The 19,528-nt window shown below is 48.1% G+C and overlaps 1 protein-coding gene across 10 annotated transcripts in view; it reads left to right on the top strand.

The window, feature by feature from the left end:
• PNPLA4 (patatin like domain 4, phospholipase and triacylglycerol lipase) overlaps positions 1-19,528 on the top strand; it is a 36,048-nt gene that overhangs the window by 5,674 nt on the left and 10,846 nt on the right. For 7 of the 10 annotated variants that reach the window (XM_088794863.1, XM_074323953.2, XM_074323959.2 and 4 more), the window contains 4 exons: positions 58-193; positions 8,362-8,427; positions 9,406-9,580; positions 11,673-11,825. In XM_088794863.1, the coding sequence (XP_088650989.1) occupies positions 58-193; positions 8,362-8,427; positions 9,406-9,580; positions 11,673-11,825 (530 nt within the window). Of the gene's footprint in view, positions 1-57; positions 194-8,361; positions 8,428-9,405; positions 9,581-11,672; positions 11,826-12,590; positions 18,349-19,528 lie in introns of those variants that run through there. The other 3 variants (XM_074323961.2, XM_074323962.2, XM_088794864.1) reach the window with 3 other exon arrangements.

Genomic DNA, 19,528 nt, shown 5'->3' with positions numbered 1-19,528 from the left:
ATGTACAAGGTGTTCGGTAACCAAAGGTGAATGACCTGGGGCCTTTCTCCCCTTTAGAAGTGGAATGGAATCCATTCTGCCTCCCAACGCCCACGAGCTGGCCCACCACCGGCTACACGTGTCCATCACCAACACCCAGACCCGAGAAAACTACCTGGTGTGCAGCTTCTCCTCCAGGGAGGACCTCATTCAGGTAACACGGCCGCGCTTCCCGCCACGGGAAGTCAGCAAGCCTGGTGCAAATGCTTCTCCCGAGCAGTGGGCACTCCCGCTTCCCGTAGGTCAGCATTTCCTGTCACGCCTAGGAGATGCTAAGCGCCCAGTAAGTTCCGCGCTGATGTACGGATCCACCACCTCGAGACACGCAGCTCCATTTGTCTGGTGGGGGTCCGCACGCTCACCTTCACTCTGGGAAGCAGGTCCCCTGTGCAGTTTCTTCAATGTACGTGGCCACTACGATACTTGGCCGCTGCTGCCAGATGGTGTAAATAAAGCTTCTGTCTCATTCAGGCTTCCCCAGAGCTTCTGGAAACCAGGCAGGACATGTCTGACTACTGCCCCTTTATGTCCTTCCAGCAGAAGACAAGTGGGGGGGGAGATGTTCCGTGGCAGATTCGAGGTCACACTGATTGCCATGGGAACGGGTTCTGGAACCCAGCTCTCGACTTGTCCATCTAAGGCTCCTGGTTTCTTTCTTCCCTTTGGAGTTGAGGCTTTTGTCTCCAAACACCCCTGAAAGTTGGTTGGTTGAGAATTGATGACCTCTGGGAACTATAGTCAGGCGTCTGATATATAAACGACAGTGCTGGCTAAGGTACTACGTTCAATATGTGTAAATTGGAAAGGATGCACTTTTAGAAGAGCTGGGCAATTCTGTTTTCTGTTTCCTTTCGTGGGAGTCATAACAGGCTTCAGGCGATACGGAGAAGGTGCGTTTGGATGCAGAAGGGGACGGACTGGGCGTGAGCGGCCGGAGTCCGCCTGAGTTAGATGACAGACGCATTGATTCTTCCTACCACATCTCGCTGTTCGAGTTTCACTATTTGAATGCTAGCACTTGAAATACCTAATGAAATGTTGAACTGACAAGTAAAATTACTCTGATTTAAGAGATTAGAGTATTTGTACTCGGCGGACCGAATACGCCAGTCTCTCACTAATGCATTAATAGTCGTTCTGTCTTAGAAAAAGACACTTTTCTGTCGTCTTGTTATAACCATGTGTAGCCGCACAGAATATAAAGGGAGAAGCGGGTCCATCCATGGCTGCATTGTCACAAACTGTCGACACCAGGACGAATACATAAGGCTTTCACTGTGCTGGAATACTGCTTCCGGTTTGTGTGGGACCAAGGCTGTGTGTCATTGTGTCATGACACGGGACGGAGATTCTTCCCCCAGCGTTGAGTGTCCCTAGCTACCCGATGAGCAGTGGCAGAGCCCTGGTGGTCCCCACAACCCATCCTGGTGTCCTTATCACTGTGGAGCACACTGAGTAGGTCACTGCTTTCCTGACTTAGGCTGTATTGTCTCCTTCTCGACTAGCATGGAAGCTCCGAGGGGGCAGGGTTGCTGTGTCTTGCCCCCTGCTTTCGCCCCAGCACCAGCCACCTCCCTCAGGCTGTGCGCAGTGAATGGAGATGGATTAATAAATAAATGAACTGAGGTGGCGTCTGCTACAAGGGCGTGATTTACAACACGGGAGAAGAACACGGATGCTGGCCCTACATTCCCAGGGACCTGGACAGAATAAACTTGGTGGGACGACCGTCCAGGCGTCTGACGTTCTTCCTGGTGACACTGCACACTGGAGAGAATCCCCGCCTCTCCGTTTCTTTTAGGTGGGCACGTGGCTCGCTGAAGAATGGCCCCCAGCGATGTCCATAGCCTGGTCCCCAGCGCCTGTGCCCATGTCACCTTGAGTGGTGAAAGGGATGAGACTGCAGATGAGACTGAGGGAAGGGACTTGAGGCGGGGACATGATCCTGGATAATCTGGGGGAACCCCACCAAGCACGCGAGTCCTTAAAACTGCAGCTTGTTCCTGGGTTCCCAGTGCTGCTTCTGAGACGCAGGACCGCTCGCGGGAGGGCAGCAGAGGCTTCTGGGAGCTGCAGCCACTCCCACTGCCAGCCCACATGGCAGAGGGGACCGAGTCCTGCAGCCGGACGGCCGGGCTTTGCCAGCAGCTCAGTGAGCGAGGATGCCATTCCCCGGAGCCGCTGCACAGAAGGCACCCTGCCAGCACCTTGGTTGTGCCTGCGAGACAGGCCAGCTTCCAGCCTCCAGACCGCAGGGTCATACATCTGTGTGGCTTTTAGGTCTCCAGGTTTCTGGGAGTTTCTCTGGCAATGACAGCAAACTATTGCAATACATAAACGTGATTTTTTTTTCAGTTTCCTTTGTTTTGGATAATAACTATTCAGACAATTGGTGTGATTACTTGAGTTCATTGAACAGAAGAGAAATCGTTGACACAAATGTGTAATACCTTGTGAGGAGAATAATTGAGTAATGAGCAGTTACCGTAGGTTATGAAAGAAGCGTTTTAAATGTTGGGTGAAGCACTCAAAAAAGAAGGAAGGATGCGCAGCGCCTTGATAGCAGATGGCAGCTTTAAAAATGTACGAAATAGATGCCTAGAATAGTCACGAAGCAGTTAGTTCAAACGAACAAGACTGGGTGAAGACGACAAGATGAGGGGAAAAGAAAAAACCTGAAGGGAAAGGAAAAGAGCCTCTGTGAGTAGTGGCGGTATCAAGCTCAGGTGCGCTGATGAGAGCAGAGGCCCATGAGAGCGTGTACGAGGTGCTGCTGCGTGAGGACGGTGGTTCTGACGGTCTGCGTCGGTGGGAGCGAGGGAAGAAGCCGCCTGCCACGTCCTCAGGTAGACACGGCAGGGCTCTGAGTCCCTAAAGCCACGCGCAGAGGCGGTGCTCACCGGGGGTAACTCGAGTCTCCGGGGACCTCGCATGGCGGGCTCTGCACACACAGCCTCGGGTCCACCTTCCACTGCGCGGGAAGTCTGCAGATGAGAGGGAGACACAGAGAGACAGACCGGTCAAGGTGAAACAGGAGGTGGAGCAGCTCAAGTTCCAGTTGAGAGCCAGCAGAGCAATGTGGGCAGGTGCAAAACACTGGTGGTAGTGACAGCCATCCTGCATTGAGTATATCTGTTCATCATTAACTCGTTTATTACTAACTAGTTGGATTTTTTTTAAATGCTGTGCTTTTCACTAACCACCAGTTCACTATGCCTTTTATTATGGACAGGTGTCTAGGTACCTGAAAATCCAACTAGACGCCTCTGGCATGTGTGCGTGCGTGCGTGTACTTTTACGTCCCTTCTTCATGCTGTCTTGGATTATTGCTTTCTGCTCGTCTGGTGTTCGTATCTAGCGCTGTGATTCCCAACAGTGTCCTCTGGGACTTATCGTATTGGAGCTTCTGTTTTCTCGCCTGTGACACGGAAAGAAGCGAAGCCGTGGGACTCTGGAGAGTCAGTTGAAAAATGCATGCACAGTGTGTTTTAAACACTAACCCCCACGCATGCTGCCTGTAGCCAATCTTTAGTAAGCAATGAATGAGTAAGAAGAAAGCACACGTACTCGTGGGTGTGACGTTGTGGGTTGCCACTTTTTCTGCGGACTGAGTAGCGCTTATCCTTTCTGACACGTTTCACTCTTTGGCCGCTTACTTCTCATCTTTGCTTGTGAACAGTGTGCTACCCTGCGACTGCGACAGCTCGGGAGGTGGCTGGCTACCCCGTGTGATGGTGTTAGAAGGTGGGCCTGTGGGAAGAGATGAGGTTAGGAAGGTGGGGCCCTCGTTCACGTATAACAGAGACCCCAGAGAGCCACGAGCCCGTCCACCACGTGACAACAGTGACAAGCTGAGTCTCCAGAACTGTGAGATACGTGTTTCTTGTTTCTGAGGCATCTGGTTGAGGACGTTTTGTGAGCACAGCCCTCGTGGACTAAGACAGGACGTTGGTACTGAGAAGTGGGGGTGCTGCTGTAAGAAACACCCACACATGTGGAAGTACCTTTAGAACTGGGGGCTGGGCAGAGGCTCAGCGACCGGAGATGCCTACTAGAAAAATCCCGCATGACCGTTGCATTCTGGGGAGGGCTCGGAAGGAAAAGGGGGAGCTGCAGAGGGGGGTCCACTTTCTTAGCGCACCCCTCTGCAGTCCTGAGCAGAACGTCGGTAGCGCAGGGAACGGAAAGACCAGTGTGAGTGGCAATGCGACTGGGCACCTGACGAGGCCGTTGGTAAGCCATGCTCAGGGACTGGGCTGGTGTCTCTGCACAGCTTCTACTGAAATGCAGGAAGAGAGAAATGACGCAACGATGGACTCATGCATCAAAAGTGCAACGGATCCAAAGGATTTGGAACATTCTCAGCACGTCCTTAAAGAAAACAATGAGAGCCTGCTCCGAACAGAAGGAGTGGGGCCATGCGGTCACATAGGCATCTGATGAGGACGTGAGTGGCCATCTGAACAGAAGCCAGGACCTGTTGTCCAAGACCGTGGAGGGACGCCCGACCCCAGAGGCTTCAGACATCGCCAGGGCACCCCCTCCAGTCACAGGCCCAGACGGCCAGGGCTCCAGCGAGCGTAAGGCCGCTGCAGAGACCCCCACGAGAGCCGTGCCCAGCAAAGCCACAGGGGCGGGGCCACCCCCACCCCGCCCTGCCCACCCCCCAGGACCCAAGACCATACAGCAACCAGCATGCAGTGTGTCCAGCTGCGTGGAGCCCAGGATCAGAGCCACGTACATTATCACGGGCCCTCTGACGTTCCTTTCTTTGGGGGCCCCTTTACACCTTGTCCCATGAGAGTCCAAATGTGTACATGTTACACATCAACTTGTTGAAATTCCAGATTTTATTCTGGGATTGATTGGTTTACTTATTTTCCCAGAATGGAAACATGCAGTCAGGAAATGCAAGCGCATTTTAACGTTAGCCTCAGCAGAGCGTAATCAGGGAGGTAAATCCTATCTTTCAAAGAGTCATGTCACCTCCACCGCTCAGCAGACGTGACCTTGAAATGGACAATGCCGCGGAGTCAGGGGGGAGGGGGGTCACACTGCCACTGGTCTGAATGAGCACACATCAGTGAATTGTTCAGGTTTCAAACCGACACCCACATGTGGCCTGAAATGGTCTGACCGACGTGCATGGACCCCCTTTGATGTTATCTGCCCAGAGGCCTCCATGCACGATGGAGTCCCTCGTGGGAATAAACACCCGTGCGCATTGCTAGGGTGGCCTACATTTCCCTGCACACAGCCAGACGCCCCTGCAGCGAGATCTCTCCTCACGTGGAGCTGCCTGGAGGTGACCTAAGGACGGGATTTCAGATTGGCCATTATCTTGGGAAGACTGGGGGGAGATAAATTTGAATCCGACTTTGAATTCCAACGGTGCCAGCAGGTTCTGAGTAAACAGCCATATGCTCATTAAACTCCACAGTCAACTTTCAGCATAAATGAAACTTGTCGAGAATTTATTCGCCAAGGAAGCCAGGCCCCGTCATTTTCTAAACACCCCTTTTCTGTAAAGTGTGGAATGAAGAGAGCGTGTCGGAACGTGCGTTGCATACACACTTGGCAGTGTTTTGTACAGTTGCTACAGGAAGTCAGTGACGTTTATTTTTATCGTTGCATATTTCGTAGGAATTAAATAAAACCCAGATCTCAACAGTTTAACACACGTGTAACGCTTCAAGTGCTGAGCTGAGTGGCACCTCCGAGAAGGTGGGTTCCTGCTCTTGGCATCAGTGTTTTCAACCCAAACTGTCCCCAGACATTGCTAAATGTCCCCGTGGGAAAGACACCTCCGGTTGAGAATGTCAGTCTTCTCGTGTTTCCTTAGACAATTCTATGTGCTTGCAAGGAAATGGCAGGACGCTCACTACGAATAAGAGATGCCGTTTAGTTCTTTGCTGTCGGCAGCTAATTTTCCCGCTAACTTGGTTGATATACAAGGCGCCAGCCCTTAGAAAGGGAGAGTGAGCGATGATGGAACAAATACCTTGATTGGGAAGTGACAGGTATTTCCAGTTCAGCGCACTCTTTGTGTCATTCAGCAGGACTCTTAACCATTAGTATCTGCAGGAGAGTAATTGCAGAGCGTTTTTTCATCCAAGCTCTTCAGAAGAAACCCCGGCATTAACTTGTGAACTTTCCATTAGACTTTGACACAGAGGAAAAAAGAGCCCGCATAATTCTGGTTCTAAGCGCAGGGACTCTTTTTTTATTTTTTGTTTTGCACGGCACGTACGTGTGTGCTGTGCAGTGAAATAAACGGTCAGAGTTAGAGCGTCTGGTTCCCTAAAGACCTCTCAACACTGTCATTTCACAAAGTGTGTGCTCACCCGTCACCTCTCCTTCTGTGGGTGCAGAGGTGCCTATGGCTGAAGACCTTCACAAAATAGCCACTCTGGGCTTGCAGATCACGCCTCGGGTGTGTGGTTGCGGTGTATCGGAAGGGGTAGCCGGCGGACGACATGGCTGAGTGACGTCTCATGTGGTCTCCGCCACTGGAAGCAGCCTTTGTCTGAACGACAAACCGCTGATGTGGTCGCTGCTCCCGGTGGTCCGAGGCATTTGGGGCTGAGCCTGCTCGCTTTCCATCGCGTCCTCCCCGGTGACATGCCTGCCACACATCCCGTGACGGGACAGCCACCCCTGCTTGGTACCATGCTGTCACACCGCCCGCCGGACGCCGAGGTGTTGAGATGAACGCCTGAGTACGGGCACGTCTACAGGGAGGCAGGGTGCTGTCCTACCTCGGTTTAATGCTGTCCCCATGCTGCCATGCGTGGTAACCGGCACGCTCATTTCGCAATGGGCCCCCGGGCAATGTGCCGGTTCTGGCTCCCAGCCCCAGCCTGGCACCACGGAGATGGGGTACACGTCCACCTCCTTCCTTCTTTCCTGTGCAGTCCTGTGTTGTACCCTTCCCCCCACTCAGCTGGGTACTACCCAACCTGACGTCCCAGACGCTCTGGGCCACCCGTCACGCGCCCCTTGCGGTCACAAGCAGGACCTCTCCCCTGGCACTCAGCATGCCACCAGCACCGTGTAAGAGTCCTCTTCCTGCTGCCACTGTTGTGAGTGGACACATGCGTCAGGGGTCTTGACTCCCATGGAGAAGGGAGGGGCCTGGCTGGGGTGTGAGGACACACAGACCGTTTCCCCTCGGCAGGCTTTTGGCTGTGAGGGGCCAGGAGACGGCTTAGAGAGAGGAGAAGCCCCTGCATGAGAAACCCGTTGCCGCGTCCAGGACACGCACAAATAAATGGGTCCCCACTGTGACGTTCCAACCGCGAGGGGACTTTCTCGTAGAAACTGTGCTATGCTGGTGGGTGGCTGGGTCTGTCCTTTAGTCTCAGTTCAGAATCAACAGCCTTGGAGAGCTGGCCTCAGACATGATACCTATAATACTGTCTCTTTGGGGAAAATGCCTTCTGAGAGCCCTGTCATTTGTACGGGTGATTCACAGATCAGTTTGGGGGCCATCGTCCATTTCCAAATCATACATGCAGGAAGGAAATCGCATGAACGCTGACAGCGAACAGCCAGAGTCTTGGCCTGTCGGTGGCAAGACTGTCGCTTAAATATTCAGTTCTGATGCCCTAGCCTCCCAAAGAGAACCCTAGTGATTCAGAAGTCACACTGCAAAATAAAACATGTATGTGTCCGGGAGGCTCCCGAGCCCAACTTCTGTGGGAAGAAATGGCAGTATTTTCAACGGCAGTGTCTCTCGACTTTTTAAATGGAAGAGAAAGAAAAGTTGGGGTCCCCTACCTGCCACTGTCTCATTCCATATCCAGACCATGTCACCAGCGCATAAAAAGTGTTCTCCTTTAGCGACATCCTGGTGACATCAATTAGGACATCCCCGAGCTGCCACCTCATCCCTCTGTAATAACCAGAGGAATTTGTTCCTCTGCAAAATACCAGTGCACGTCTAAAAGGATGTTGACAGCGTGGGATACCACACCGGAAATCATCTATTTGCAACCTGCACGTACTCGAGAATATAGACTCAAATGGACTTGAATCTTGCACTGACCTGCCTGTCTCCAGTTAAAATGCCCATTTTGCTCAGGTGACGTCCAATGAGTCAGACCACTCGGATTTATCCGTCTCTCCTGAGGGTCTAGTCAGATACAAACCATATGATTGTCTATGCAAGTGGGTCCCATTGTGGACTCGACACGTATGGCATTTCTTGATTTTCTTTTCACAGTGCATTTCTGGTTTTAAAAAATTCAGAATTTTTTATAGCGAATACCACGGAATCAGGTGTGTGAGTTCCTGAGCTGTTTCTTTCTTGTGTCCACCTAGGTTCTCCTAGCGAGCAGTTTCGTGCCCGTTTACGCAGGACTGAAACCGGTGGAGTACAACGGGCAGGTAACATTCTTACAACTGGCGGACTCCGTCAGTCCGCTTTCATGTGTTTCCTTTGAAGAATCCCATTTTATCATGATTCGGGTGGCTGCAAATCAGTTTATATGTGGGAAAGTTTTATTTCTGTTAATGGGGGGGGGATCAAGTGCAGGGGTCCTGGCACCTGATTGTCAAGACGTCACGATTGACAATGATTAATGGGGATGCTCCCTTTTACATCTGCTTTAAACACTTTTTTGGGAGAATAAAAGGCTTTTTCCCCTAATAAACTCCTATTCACAGCCCCCTCGATAAACAGCGAGAAGCAGAAGTGAGCTGTCAGGGTGGGAAAAGGTATCGGGGGGCTGGACATGTGCCCCCCAGACAACACCGAGAGCTTCATTCCATCCCGCCCCGGGGAGCCCTGGGCAGCAGACCCCTTTGTTCCGTCTCCCATTTCCCTGAATGTTTGTCCAGGCGGCGGAAGCAGCTTTCCTTCCCAGAGACCTCTCTTCGTCACCCGGGGCTGGCTCTCCATGCAGGAGGCCAGTTCCTCGGAGAGAGTTAGAGGTGAGGGGGCCTGCAGGCTGCTCTCAGCGGGCCTGGGGCAGGTCAGCACCACCATCCTCATCTTCTGCGTTGTGGCGAGTTCGCCATCTTCCCTTGCCGTCCGCTCCGGGCACGCACGCGCCTTGTGATCAAATACAGTACGTGTCACACGAGCAGGTGCTCCTGTGAAGCCTGGTTTGGGCACAGTGACCTGTAGGGAACAACCACCGCAGACCCCACACCCACCACACAAACGTCCTCATTTTCTCTTGAACAGTTGTTTACTCGAAACTGTTTGGATGCCGGCAGTGGACTGTAGCATGAACCACATTTGGGAAGTGCTCAGAGATGCACCATCAATGTGTTGACTGCTGTATTGTATTCAGTATTAGGACGGGAGCTCAGGTGACAGCCACGGAGGGCCACGTGGTTGATTTGGGGAACATTTTGCAGGAATTTTCACGTGTACGTCGCGTTCCTTTCCTTGGTGGATGCTGGTGCTGGGTGCTGAATATACACGGGCAGAACCTCCCAGGGCCACCCAGCAGGGTCATGTGTGTTGAGGACGCTTTTGGAGTCCCAGAAGGTCACGGTCACAGCGACCAGCTGATGGAACGCGGCCCACGAGGTGGGAGGGGGCAGTGACGTGCGGCCAGAGTCCATGGTCAGAAGTATTGAAATGCACAACTCCAAAGTATCTAGCCGATGGCATAGAAACTGTTTCCACGTTTAGTGTAGAGGGTGGGGAATGTCTGCTGCCATTACCACTGTTCCCAGGAGTTTTGTTCCAGTCGGCAGCCGGAACAGCAGGCGCTTATTGGGGCCGGCGGGTTCAGGAGAGTCACTCAGTAGGACGCAGGCCACTGCCAGCGCCTGAGGGGTGGGCTGCACCACTGCTGAGGCATCCGGTCGCTGGGTTGGCTGGATGGCTGCCGTAGTCATTCACCCAATCAGAACAAGCCAGCAGGAGCAAACACCATTCGGAGAAAGGATTTCCAGTTCCCCGGAACAGCCGGCATTACATTTCTGCATCACTCATGAGCTAGCCTATTGAGACTATGAAAGGTAATTTTGGAAGGTGCCTTTTCTCTCTCTCTCTCTCTCTAGGTATTAACCTATTCCATGAATTGGCATCCATGCCCAAAAACTCAGGCAAAAAAACAAAAAAGAAGGAAGCTCTGGAACAGAACCAGATATTTTGGGTCCTTTTTATTGCAAACCTCGTTTTTTGAAACTGTGTATACCCATATATACGTACATATAAGCATCTCCACAGGTACACATCAGATACACAAACACATGAATGTGTGTTTGATACACACAAAAATGAATATATATGTATATGTATGTCATACACATAATTATATAGTAATAACTATTATGTTCGTTAAAAAAATGACAATACACAAATTATCGAGGTCAGGTTCATTTTCATCTACCTATGTTTTCTCCTCCACCCAAATGCAATTCCCTCAAAAGAAATATTCAGCACGTTTTCACTATTTATTTCCTTTCATTCCCTTTCAGGGAGTTGGTCGCTAGCCAAGGCCATTGTAAACAATGCAGTACCGATCATTTAGTCTCCAGCTTTAGAAATAAAAACAAGTAACAAAGACATGGAAAAAAAAAGCCTTAGAAAAAAGGAATGAGCTGTGTTAACTGAGTTAAGGGCATTTTATACTAACCCGTTTCTGCCTCCTTGCACTACCTTTGTGCTAAATTTAGCACAGCTTTGGTTTTTGACATTACATTTTAATGTTCACGTGAAACGCAGTGTACAGAGTTTGCTGAAGATTCCTTTGTCAGGGTTCTCAACCATTGCCCGACTTTTTTCTTTCTTTCTTTTTTGCATATCAACTGAAGGACTTTTCCAATGACAGCGAGAACTTGGGGAATTTGACCTTCGTTTGTGTGTGTGTGTGTGTGTGTGTGTGTGTGTGTGTGTGTGTGTTTATTGGTAGACCTGCTTATGCTGCCACATGAGGTCCAGGATGGGTTGGGACGTTTGCCTTGAAAGAGACAGTGTAAGGAATATTGTGATTCTTCAGGTCTCCTTTCTCAGCATACAATTCTGCAGCTGCCTCTAGAAGCTTCTCTTCCGTCTTCTGTCCGTCCCTGTCCTCTGGGCTTGGGTCTGAAAGCACAGACTGTCTTCTGAGTAATGTTTTTAATGTCTCATTTCCCATTTTTTTATGGTGGTAAGACCTTACGTACTCAGCAGCCACGTTGGAAATGGGAGGATTTCTGTGGTTCTATTTAGTTCTAATTTTGCTACAGAAAATGCTGATTTCCATTTCTTATAATAAAGATGGAAAGTCCTGTGCCGGTGGATGGTTTGTTCAGTGACAAAGTAAAGCTGGCTTTGCACTTTGTTTAGAGAACGAATCCTGACCTAATTACACGTGGCTTCTGACCCATGTACTGTCATCAGGAAAACTCAGGGACCTCTTCTTGAAAATAATCGAGTTAACAGTTGAAACAATTAGCAGGGTTTCCGGATGTTGTCAAGTTGCTGTTACATGGGCAAAGGATGTGTGTACAAAGATGGGTTTTGCGTCCAGAAGAAATCCCCAATTGGATTAGTCGCATAGTCATTGAAGAGCACGTCCGGGCATGGATGGTATTAGAAGGAGAGGCCGCTTGGGAATCCGTGCTCATTAATTCACACCAGGGCGTGTTGATGACGCGGCTGACGGATGGACGGGTGTTTCTCCCCACAGAAGTGGGCGGACGGAGGCCTCACCAACAGCCTTCCCATCCTGCCTGCCGGCCGGACAGTCACCATCTCCCCCTTCAGTGGACGGCTGGACATCTCCCCGCAGGACAAAGGGCAGCTGGAACTGTATGTCAGGGTCGCCAATCAACACATAACGGTGAGTCACAGCATTCGCCCCTATTTGAAGAGGCCCGATCTCCTGAAATTTCCACGTGCTCCCGAAACTTTGGCAGCTCGCGCATAATTTTATGCACAGGTTGCAACTTCTCGGTCGTACACGTCTCTGCCTTACACATGTGTCATGTATGTAGGCCTGAGCACATGCACACTGGGAGTGTGTGATTCTGTTACGGTTTCATAACTGCCCGTGTGTGGAGTGTTTCCTGTTTCTTCACTTCCTTTCTGGGTCCGTACACTTGCCAGGATTTCAGGGCCATTTTCAGTTAGATCATTTCATTGTTTAGGAAGGTGGCAGAAATTAGGTATGTAAAACTACTGCAGAAAAACTGCGGGAGCCAACTGAATAATTTACGTACACTACTGATCCCCTAATCGAGTCCTCCACAGGGAGCCATGTGAGACGCAGGAGACATTTGGCAACGTCTGGAGACATGTTTGGTTGTCTCACCTGGGAGCTGCCACTGGCATCTAGTGGGTGGGGGCCAGGGACGCGCTCAACATCCTACCTTGCTCAGGACGGCCCCCCACAAAGAATGATGCGGCCCCCAATGTCACCGGTACCAAGGCTGAGAAACCCTCATGCTGTCTGTGGGTGGGGTCCACTATTCAAGTGCAATTTTTCCTCCTGATTTTTTAAAAATCTCTTAACTGTATCTATGATAAGAACGCTGAGGTTACAGAGATAACGTATACTTCCCCGTTCTGTAATATCCTATAGCTTCAATCTGTCTTTCTCTCCTAGCTGTCCGTGGCCAATTTGGTGCGGCTTCACCAAGCCCTTTTCCCACCATGCAAGAGGAAAATGGAATCACTGTATCAACATGGCTTTGACGACACCACTAAGTTTTTACTTAAAGAAAACTGGTTTGAGTAGAATGCTGGAAATTAAGTTTACAAGGCAAACACACGGCAGACAGGTTTTGATGGAGATTTCTAATTCAATCTTTTAAAAAAAAATACAAACTGTCGGAACTCTGTCAGATTTATTAGTTTTGTAATGGTTTTCATTGCTTTTCGTAGTTAAATTTTTACTTGCTGCAAGCAAATAGGAGGCACTTTATTAGAAGTTGGTAATGTCATTAAGAAGGATACACTCAGGTGATGAGGGGTCATTTTCAGGAACTGAAGTCGATACACTACTACAAAACACGAAGAACCAAATCAACCAAGGAGCCTTGTACATAAGAATTAAATCCAGAATCATTTACTTCTTATTTTTAAGTTATACTGATGTCAGCTCTTCCAGTTTTTGAGCAGTTGGCATGTCACCTCAGCGACTTGTGCGTGGGTTTCTACTAACCCATGTTCACTGTCCTGACTCCTAAATCTGTTTTTATGCGGCTTCGCCAAGCGCAAACTCTTAATTACTAAGAAGCCATTAGAAACAAAACAGTTTCATCACCTGCCTTTTCTTGTTATGCATTTGTCTTGTCTACCATTTAAAACCATTCTTTAAATCAATGTGACGATTCTTAAAATTGCCAAATACACAACTCTGAGCACGTAAACACCGCGTTCCCCTCTTTTCATACAACTTACGCAGAGACTCACGGTGCAGCGGCTTAGTTTGTATTTTTCGTTTTTGTTTTTTTGGTTTGTCCTTTTTTCCGACGGCAGCCAACTTGCAGTTAAATCTGAATATGTCATTTTAACAGTGACGTGAAGTAGACGGCTTCTCAGTTCATTCTTACATCTGTGTTTCACTAGATTTTTCACCGTTTACCGTTTGACAGGCGCATTCTGTGTGTGTGATAGTTGAGTACATTCCTTGTGGGTGCCTGCCCGAGCAGAAACAAACGTAGTGCACTGCACTCTTTAAAAGTATCCGGCGCCTCCAGCGTGGGTCGTAGACCGTGTGGGTGGAGGGCCCTTTAGTTGAAGAATGTTGAACGATCGTTGACAGACAGGTCTGCAGTGCAGCGACATTCCAACATGGGGACATGTAACTATGTCACAAAGCGCATAACTTGTGTGCACTGGGTGTTGTCTGGTTGGGGGCGGGGAGTAAGGGTGGGGGTGCTGGACCCAATCCGCCGGGGAAGCCAGTCACAGAGCGTGATCTGTGGGGCTCAGAGTGCGTCCTCACACCTCCAGACGAATGGCAAACAGGCAGCCACAGCAGGCTCTGCTGTCTTACCAGGGACAGCGTTTCGAGGTGCTGTGGAACTGGTACTCGGAACAGCCGAAGACGCTTTCTGAGCCAGATCCCCATATGTTTGCAGGGTAATTACAGTGATGGGTGGCTTGATAAGTTCCCAGTTCCCTGGTGGGGCAATTTCCTAATATCCTCGAGTCTGTCATTTAAAATTTCATTAGTTTTTCTTTTCTTGTTTTCAATATCACTTCTTACCTTGTAACTATGGTAACCCACTGCTTCCACTGACAATGAGAGAAGACAGATTTGGTTTTAAAGTTAAATACTGCTCTAACGGAGCAGGCGGTGCATTAACAAACCCGCACTCTGTTACATGCTGGAATCACAGTATCGACGTGGCTGGTGTAGCAGCAGCTTGGGAAGATACAGTCGTGTGGCCAGTGCACTGAATTAGGATTCCAAGTAGACGTGACCACTCGACACACACAGATTTCCGGTATTCTGCTTCTGGTTTTTTTCTGGTGATGAAAACAGGTACATAGCATTGCTTCCCTTTTTATATTTATAAATATTAACCATAGAAAGCTTTCAGATCCAGTCACCAACTGTACAGAGGAGGAACCAAGCAGGAGGGAAGTTGAGGGTTTTGACATTTTTCTTGCCTAAACCGTGTCTACGCTACAGCAAACTACAACTGAACGTTGACGATATTATCCACATACCTCGAAGCAGGAGGACAGTGCAATTACTGCAGATCAGGAAAATAATAATAACACAAGTTGTTGCTATTGTTATTTGCAGGCTGGCAGTTTAGTTGGCCCCAATTCACCCTGTAATTGCTCAGCTCTGCACTTCATTTTGCCTCTGTTGATACGACTCAAAGCTTTGCTTACTCAATTCTAATACATATATTTAAGTATTCCTCACATATGTCCCCTCAGGATAATTTCCCTTTCTCTTGAGTGACTTCATGAGGGGCAAAAATAGGATTCTATCTTTTCCGTGCGATAGAAAGCATTTCTGACTATCCGATCCTGCATAATAGCATATCCGACTTAATCCTGTAATAAGGTTGTTTTTCAAAAATGGGAATATAGACATACTTAAATATATATATGCATGCACATACACACATACCTAAAGTACAACAGGTCGTGGCATGTACATTTTAACTGCAAGGATGAAACATTGACCTCAGGCTGAATTTCACTGTGTTTCCGAAGGTTCTTTAAATGGTACTGTATACCGAGGTGTGATCAAAAAGTGCAGTGAATGTTTACATAAAAAAAATCATTACAGTAAAAGACACATCACCATTAATCACCCTCAAAATACCCCCCCTCACTGCAAACACACTTATCCCATTGTTCTTGCCACTTTCTGAAGCAGTTCTGGAAGTCCTCTTTCATGAGTGTCTTTAGTTGCTCTGTCGTGGCTGCCTCGATGTCCTGAATCGATTCAAAACATTTACCTTTCATGGTCATTTTGACTTTGGGGAAGAGCCAGAAGTCACATGGTGCCAGATCTGTGAATAAGGTGGATGAGGACACTGTAATGTTTTTATTTGACAGAAATTGCCATATACCAGAAGTGTTGTGAGACACAGGGCATTGTCATGACGGAGGATGATTTACGCCACACTTTAAAGCACACCTTCACTCAACCGTGGCTCACACCCAACTGACTGCACCAAACAAACTGAAACTTTGTCACAGACTGTTCCTAAGGTTCGACGCATCGCTTCCCGTATTGAAGATCCCTGGGTCGTAGGCTGATACCTGTAGGCTGAGAGGCTCCTTAGATTTAGAACTGTGTCCAGTCTCGTGCTGGAAGGTACAGGCCACATGAGGTGTTCTGCCTCTGAAGACTGGACTTGAGCTGCACAAAAATGCTGTAGGACACGTGTAGGTTCCTGGTCTCATGGGGCTCCCCTGAGCACGTAAGACCAGGAGGTTGTGACATCATTCAGAGCACAGCCTCGTGAGAGGCCCAGGAAGCCTGAGGAGGTGCAGGGTAGCTGCCGCTCCGTCACTCACAAAGCAGGTGGGAAGCTTGGAGACATCCTGCGGTCCATTGCTAGAGAGCCCCACCATCTCTCCCAACCCACCACTCACCCGGGTTGGGAAGAAGAGCTGCTGGCCGAGACGCTCAGCATGACACCTGTTCAAATCCAGGAGTTGCTTCAGAAAAGGGCGCCTGTCAATCGCTGGGGGTACTGACATCAGGGACACCCCTCCTTGGGGTCCCCTTCACGGTGCCCTTAAAAGGTAGTTCCCGGCAGGGTTGTGGGGTCGGGAAACGAAGCTGCACTGAGCAGCCTGAGGCAGCCGTTCCAAGGGGGTTCCGAGCACCAATCCGCCCGCAAGAGGGATCTATTTCCATTCCTGACGGCTCCTTCCACTGGCTGAGCAGAATCTGGTAGTCGGTGGATGATACCATCCTTATCGAGATATCCCAGTCCACTCAGGCTGCTGGAGCAAAACACCATAGATGGGGCGGCTTAAAAACCACAGACAGTCATGTCTCACAGTTCCAGAAGGTCAAGGTCACAGCACTGGCAGCTTCCGTGCCTGTCGAGGACCCATTCCTCCCTGTGTCCTCGCACGGTAGAAGCGGCGATGGAGCCCTCCACAGTCCAGTGTATAAGGGCACTAACCCGACTCCCCAGGACACCACCCTCCAGATCTAAGCATCTCCCAAAAGACCCCACCTCCTGATACTGTTACCCTGGGGTTAGGATCGCAGCCTGTGCATTTAGGTGGGGGGGGGGGGCACACACATTCAGTCTACAGCACAGGGGCAGAAGCAAGGCTACACATCACCGGGGGCTGACGATTTGGAGCGTTCCCCCAGAAAACAGGCTCTGAGCCCCTGAGGTGAGGCAGAAAGCGAAGAGCATATGGAAGGGACAGTGAATGCGGAAGGTCAGCACTGGCTCAGGAGCAGGGCCAGCCCCGGCCAGGGCAGGGGAGCCACCATACGATGTCCTCAGAGTACATCCTGAATTTACGACAGCCGGAGCAAGTGCGTGTATTTTATATATAAAGATACCAACACAATTTCCATGAAACAGAGCCCACTCTCATTATATATAATGCTTTTTGATATTGTTACTCCATTTTATTAAAAAATAGCAGAACACATTGAAATGATAATATATACACTAATGGCTCGTGATATATAGTTTGAAGACACTATTCTATCCCAATTTTAGAACAGCACAGACACTGAAGTTCTTAATTTGTGTTTAACATGCATTTTAAAAAAAAAAGCTTTCACATAAATAATGGGCATGGTAGAATAATCACTATGGTATTTGAAATAATTTTCTTTTTATTTCTTTTCTCAGTATAAGTCTTGGATATATTTTATCTAATTTTATGGCTACAGAACATCGAACAGAAATAATTTCTACTCCAAAACACAAATGTCTTCTATTAATAGAGTATTTTACTATGTGCCGTAAGACAGCTATAAATAAAAATTTCTTAGTTTATGTGTATTTCATCTATATAAATCTACTAAAATGGTGACAGTAATCCCATTAGAAATCTTTAATTTTATAAACCGGGACGTATTTTTATTTTTCAGCTACATTGCAGATTTTCAAATAGTACAGTGAATGTAGCTTTAAATATGTTTCTACTTCATATATTACATAGGTTACGGTCACCTTTCAACAATGATCATATAATTAGTTGGCCAGATTGTCTCTTGAACAATTTAGTATTTCAGGCTAATAGTACGAAGAAGTCCGGTTGATTTCATTGTGCTGTTATTGCATACACCAACAATATACATCATGTTGGTTGTGATGTTTTGCGGTGCCTGTACACTTCCTGTCAGTAAAGCACAATCAACTTGCTATTAAAAAATGAAGCATGGAGTTAGAAGCAACTCCATTGGCAGGATCGTAGAATACTTTTTGCTTAAAGATCTGTCTGTAATTTCAGTGTTGTGCCGATTTATCACATTTGCTCAGAGGTAGTAACTCACTGGCTGGCACCCTTCTCATTCTTAACACCGTCATTTAAATATTGGCTGTTACCATCGTGTACATTTCAAAATACCAGTGATTCGCAAAATGTTGACGCACATTAGGACTTGGTAGACATTTCGTCTGTTCCTCTCTGCTCCGTTCCGTCCATATTTATTGAGAATTTAGTATGTGCCAGGATCGGTGCAAAGATGCTTGCGACGGAAACGTGAACCAATGGAGTAGGTCCCTGACTCAGGCAGTATTTGTTGTTTCACTGGGTGAGTTGATTCTTGGTGGTTCTGTTTTGTCTGTTTTGCTGTCGTGATGGATTCTTTTTCAATGCTTTTCCTCTTGGGTGCGCTTAGTAAGCTTTTGTCACAGATAATGCAAAATCACTGATAATAATAAAAGTATTCTTTTGCTGTTCTTGTGGGAGTGTTTTTCAATGTTCTCTCTGCTTACCAGCTCTTGTTTTGTAGAACAAACCCACCGTGGATTTTTTTTCAGTTTTACTTTGTCAAAACATTCTTCTTCTATGTGACCACAAAATATTTTTTAAAGTTCAAGGATACAGTGTCACCTCATACAGTGGTAATATATGAAAATGAACGGTACTTTCATACCCACAGACTTTTAAAAGTGGAATGATGCATTCACAACAGCAGCAACAGTGCATTACATCTTAAAAATATGCAAGACACATATGAAACCTCTACACACTTAAGCTACTGATGTGATAACAGTATCACGTTCCAGAAAGGGGGAGTTGAGTTCTCTAGGATTGCTGTCTAGTCTCCTCATAGTAAACCACACATTTTACAAATTTCCATCACACAGCCAGTGTTTTCGTTTTCAAACTGTGACAGGTGGATGTTAAAGTAAATCTGGCAGAATAAATGCTCAGTGACAGCCAAGACAGGTTAAGTACGTATATAACCTCAACCTTCTTAATTTCTTCCGGATTTCCTCTTGGTGTCTTTTGTCCATTTTTCTGAGGTGTTACAGATGCTTCTTAAGAGAAGCTGAAAGACGAGATTGTTTTTAGGACAGTGAATTGTCCAAAGTTTGTGTCGCGCGTGAAGGAAACCGAAATCAAATTACCTTAAGTGAAAGCAGGATAAAAGGAAGGGGTGGGTGTGACTGGTACACTTGGCTGTTACCCAGCATGTGTCTGGCACAACTGGACACAAGGGCTTCAGTGAGATCCTTAGACATCATTTATCTGTAGAACAGCTTCTCTCCAGATGGTGACTAAGGTGGCTGCTCTCTGAGAAAAACTCATAGCGTGTTTCCCTGAAAATAAGACCTAACCAGAAAATAAGCCCTAGCATGATTTTTCAGGATGACATCTCCTGAACATCAGCCCTAATGTGTCTTTTGGAGCAAAAATTAATATAAGACCCGGTCTTATTTTTGGGGAAACACGGTATTTTTACCATATAATTGGCCACAGGGCACAGGGAGGAATTTTATTTTACTTATTTATTTTTTTAGTAGGAAAATCTGACAGAAAATTATGTTGGGCTTCGTTGGGTCATGTGCCATCTCTGACCTGTGGGCTGGGGGGTCAGGTATTGTGACAGTTCAGGCTTGGAGCCCCTAGTCA

Source organism: Rhinolophus sinicus, chromosome 18, assembly GCF_057876585.1.
Source record: "Rhinolophus sinicus isolate RSI-liver-muscle chromosome 18, RSI-T2T, whole genome shotgun sequence".
Taxonomy (NCBI): domain Eukaryota; kingdom Metazoa; phylum Chordata; class Mammalia; order Chiroptera; family Rhinolophidae; genus Rhinolophus; species Rhinolophus sinicus.
The sequence above is the reverse complement of the archived record's forward strand: the minus strand, read 5'-3'. Positions and strand labels throughout refer to the sequence as shown.